Genomic DNA, 3,999 nt, shown 5'->3' with positions numbered 1-3,999 from the left:
CTAGCCTCACCGCTGAGGGCTTTTGTGTCATCTTCCTGACGCCCATCCACGTGCATATGTTAGCAGCCCCATTGTCGGGGTCCAGAAAGGCAAAATAACTTGTCCAAGGTTGTGCTTCGCTGGCAGGTGGTAGAGCTAGGATTTGAACCCAGGCAGTCGGGGGTCAGAGCCCATGCTTGTCGCACCGCCGTCCCCTCTGCGCACGGCCCCCTGGGCCCTGCCGGCCTCACCTGCAGTCTGTGCTCAGACCTAGGGCTCTAGGGGCCACGGGCACGATGCTTCGGGTCCTGGTTGGGGCCGTCTTCCCCGCAATGCTGCTGGCCGCCCCGCCGCCCATCAACAAGCTGGCCCTGTTCCCGGACAAGAGCGCCTGGTGTGAGGCCAAGAACATCACCCAGATCGTGGGCCACAGTGGCTGTGAGGCCAAGTCCATCCAGAACAGGTGCGGTACAGGGGTGGTGGGTGGAGGGGCTGGAGACGGGGGCCAGGAGGGAGGCAGAGGACAAGGCGGCCCATCCCTGCCGCCGCTGCCGCCGCAGTGTCACGAGCACAGTGACCTCTCCTCCCACAGGGCGTGCCTAGGACAGTGCTTCAGCTACAGCGTTCCCAACACCTTCCCGCAGTCCACCGAGTCCCTGGTTCACTGTGACTCCTGCATGCCGGCGCAGTCCATGTGGGAGATCGTGAGTACTGCTGCCGCCCCTACCTGCCCCGCCTCCACCCACAGCCCGCGCGAGCCTCGGCCGCAGGGCTTACCCGTCAGGCCCCACCGTGTGCCGGGGCTGAGGCTTGTGCTGGGCATCCAGACGTGGCCCTTGCCGCAGGATGGCTTATGCGTCTGACGCCAATGTGCGCAGGACAAGAGATCTTTCTTATGTCAGTCACATGATGAAATCCTTAAAGTGGTTTCCTGTTGTTTTACGATGAGAACCCAATCCTTGCCGGGTCCCACAGTGCCCAGCATGGCCTGGTTTCCCAGGCTCTTGAGTTTGTCTCGCCTCTCTCATCCTTTTTACTTGCTTGACACTTGACATCAGTGTGCTTTCTTTCAATCTCTTACACCTGCTCTGCTTGCTGCTACCACAGGGCCTTTGCACATGCTCTTTTCCCTGTTTGGAATGCCTTTCTTCTCACCCAGTTAATGTCTATTCATTCTTCTGCTTTGGGCTCAGCACTATTCTCAGTGCCCTTTCCCATCCCCCTGAGCACCATGTGCCCCACGGTTTTCCATCTGCATTTGGATGATTGTGACAAGTCTTTCCCCCGCTGCTAGGCTCTAATTTCTTTGAGGGACCATGCCTATCCTTGCGTCCCCAGCACTGGCAGGGAGTAGGTGCTCTGTGGAAAAGGGAGGAAGGATGGGAAAAGAAGAGCTATTGGGAAAGTGTGAATTAGGAGAAGAGTGAGACCCCTGCAAGGTCCGGTAGGGCAGACCTAGGCTGGGCTGCGGCTTCGGGATGGGGCTCTTTGAGGAAGTGATGTCTGAGCGCAGACCCCAAGGTTAAGTAGAAGTTAAGTGGGCCAGTTTGGGGCAGGTGGTCCAGGGTGGGTTAGGTGAGCACCTTCCACGCTGAGGGAACAGCATGTGCAAAGTCTCGGGCAGATCCAGCAGCTCAGAGTTGGTGGGAGTGGCACAAAGTCAGGGGTGGAGAGGCAGCCTGAAGGTCCTGGGAGGGGGGGCCTTGGTAAGGAGTCTGGACTTTTCTTCAAGTGCAGTGGGGAGCACTGAGGGGGGTTGTGGGCAGGGCAGGCCCCGTTGGATTTCTCCCCTCAGGCTGCTGTGAGGGAATGGGTAGGGAGGTGGCAGGACTGGCTGAGAGGAGACAAGTTGGGCGGCTCCTGCAGGGGCTCGCCCTCCTGCCTGTGGAGGGGCCCACAGAGCTAACTGGGGTACCCTCCCCAGGTGGGCTCAGGCATTTTGGGGTCTCTGGGATTGTCAGTCCCGTGAGGAGTGTTGTTGCCCTTGGGGCCTCTGGAAACATGTCTTCCCTTCTCTTCTGTCCTCTGCAGGTGACCTTGGAGTGCCCCGGCCATGAGGAGGTGCCCCGGGTGGACAAGCTGGTGGAGAAGATTCTGCACTGTAGCTGCCAGGCGTGCGGCAAGGAGCCGAGCCACGGGCTGAGCGTCTACGTGCAGGGCGAGGACACGCTGGGCTCCCAGCCGGGCACCCGTCCCCACCCCCACCCTGGAGGGCAGACCCCTGAGCCCGAGGATCCCCCCGGGGCCCCACACGTGGACGAAGAGGGGGCTGAGGACTGAGGCCCCAACTCTTCCTCCCCTCTCGTCCCCTGTGGAATGTTGGGTCTCACCCTTGGGGGAACGGTGGGGAGAAAGGCTGGAGCCCCCCTTTGGCACTGGATGGACTTGGGTTCAGACTTGGACTTGGAATGCTTTCCGGTTGCCATGGAGATCTGAAGGGAGGGGTTGGGGCCAAGCTGCACAATTTAATATATTCAAGAGTGAGGGGAGGTAGCAGAGGTCTTCAGGGTTCTTTTTCGGATGGGGGGTGGTTTTCTTCCTTTCTGCCTCCTAGAGATGTGCCTTCGGGAGGGGAAGAGGTTGGCTAAGCTGCTGAGGTGGGTGTGAGGTCCTCACCGCCCCTGCTGGGGCAGGGCCCCTGGGGTGCAGATGGTGGAGCGGGGGCCCTGAGCTGAGGGTGGGCTCCTTGCCAGCAGCAGCCCTGAGGGAGGGGCTGGGCCCAGGCTATAGGAAGACCCCTGGCAGAAGCTCTAGCCCCATAGGCTTCCCCAAAGGCCTCGCATCCCCAGGACAGCTTCTCCCCAGTGGTACCGAAATGGCCCTCCCTCGATGGCGTACTTGGGAGTCAGGTCTGGGCAGGACCCTGCTGACTCATGGCCCTGGAGCTGGGAGCCAGGCTCTCAGGGCCTGTCTGGCTTCCTTGGCTTTCCAGGCGGTGGGGGAAGGCAAGGGAGGAGCCTACCTGGGCCAGGGGGAGGGGAGGGCTCCGGGACCATCACCGGAGTACCCTTCTGCCCCTCCCTCTCCGAGATGGTAGTGCCTCCCACTGCCCCCCAAGTGTTGGGCCTCTCGGAAAGCTGATGGAGCCAGCCTTCCCCTCCTGGGGAGCTCTTTCTAAATTTCTGACAGCAGTGAGGCTCCAAGGAGGGACCTGGGTGGGATGGACTCTGGCTGAGCCTCAAGAAACCAAGAGGAGGAGGGGGGAGGGCTCATGGCGGCCAGTGTCCCCGTCCCACCCATCCCCTCCCTCCCGGCTGCACTTTAACCCAGAGGGGGAGTGGGGTCCTGGGGACAGGGCAGGCGGGCACCCACACCTGCCTGTGTCTGCTCTTCTGTCCCCAGGGCGGCTGTCAGCTTCCCCCCCCACCCCCCGCCTCCTGCCTGGGGCGCCCCGCCCCCCCCACGGCTGTTCCGACAAGAGCTTCCGGAGCTTGTAACCAGTAGATTGTTTCCCTGAGTTTTCTCATGAATAAATTCGTTCAATGCTTGTGTTCTCTTCCTCACGTGGTGGCTCTGCCGACCCAGGGTCCCCCAGGGGGCCCTCCGCGAGGCCCGGGGGAGGGGATCAGGCTACACAGTGAGCCCCGCGAGCAGACCCTGTGTGCGGCCCACTGGCCGCTGCCTCCCTGGCTCCCACCTCTTTCCTTGGGCGCCCATTTCCAGCCTTGTGTATACCTTGGGTGGGCCTCCAGACCAGGCACGTCTAATCCTGACCCCTGGGGGCCCCTTGGGCTTGCCTCATGCCATCTCTTACCCCTCACAGTGACCCAGCATCAGCCCTTCCCTGGACCCCAGTCTAGCCCGGCCCAGAAGAAGGGGAAAGAGACGAAACCAGTGGTTATAAAGGAATATACGAGGTGGGGTGCTGTGCTAAGTACTTTACATAAAGTCACTCAATCTTCATCACCACCCTGTGATGCAGATGTTGCCCGCACCGTACAGATGAGGCGTGGGAAGAGGGGAGGGATTACGTCATCTGTCCAGGGCCGGGCAGTTGGGAGATGGCAACCAGGGGCTCGA

At 61.3% G+C, this 3,999-nt stretch overlaps 1 protein-coding gene across 1 annotated transcript; it reads left to right on the top strand.

Moving 5' to 3' along the window:
• The first annotated feature begins 247 nt into the window (after positions 1-247).
• NBL1 (NBL1, DAN family BMP antagonist) lies at positions 248-3,328 on the top strand. Its single transcript, XM_028108141.2, has 3 exons — positions 248-442; positions 572-683; positions 2,011-3,328. The coding sequence occupies exons 1-3, from the start codon at positions 276-278 to the stop codon at positions 2,257-2,259; spliced, it is 528 nt and encodes a 175-aa protein (XP_027963942.1). The 5' UTR covers positions 248-275; the 3' UTR covers positions 2,260-3,328.
• The last annotated feature ends 671 nt before the right edge of the window (positions 3,329-3,999 follow it).

Source organism: Eumetopias jubatus, unplaced genomic scaffold, assembly GCF_037043125.1.
Source record: "Eumetopias jubatus isolate StellerSeaLion01/CBP00866 unplaced genomic scaffold, mEumJub1_p1.0 scaffold_4, whole genome shotgun sequence".
In the NCBI taxonomy this organism is placed as follows: Eukaryota; Metazoa; Chordata; class Mammalia; order Carnivora; family Otariidae; genus Eumetopias; species Eumetopias jubatus.
This window is presented reverse-complemented; position numbering and strand designations above follow the sequence as displayed.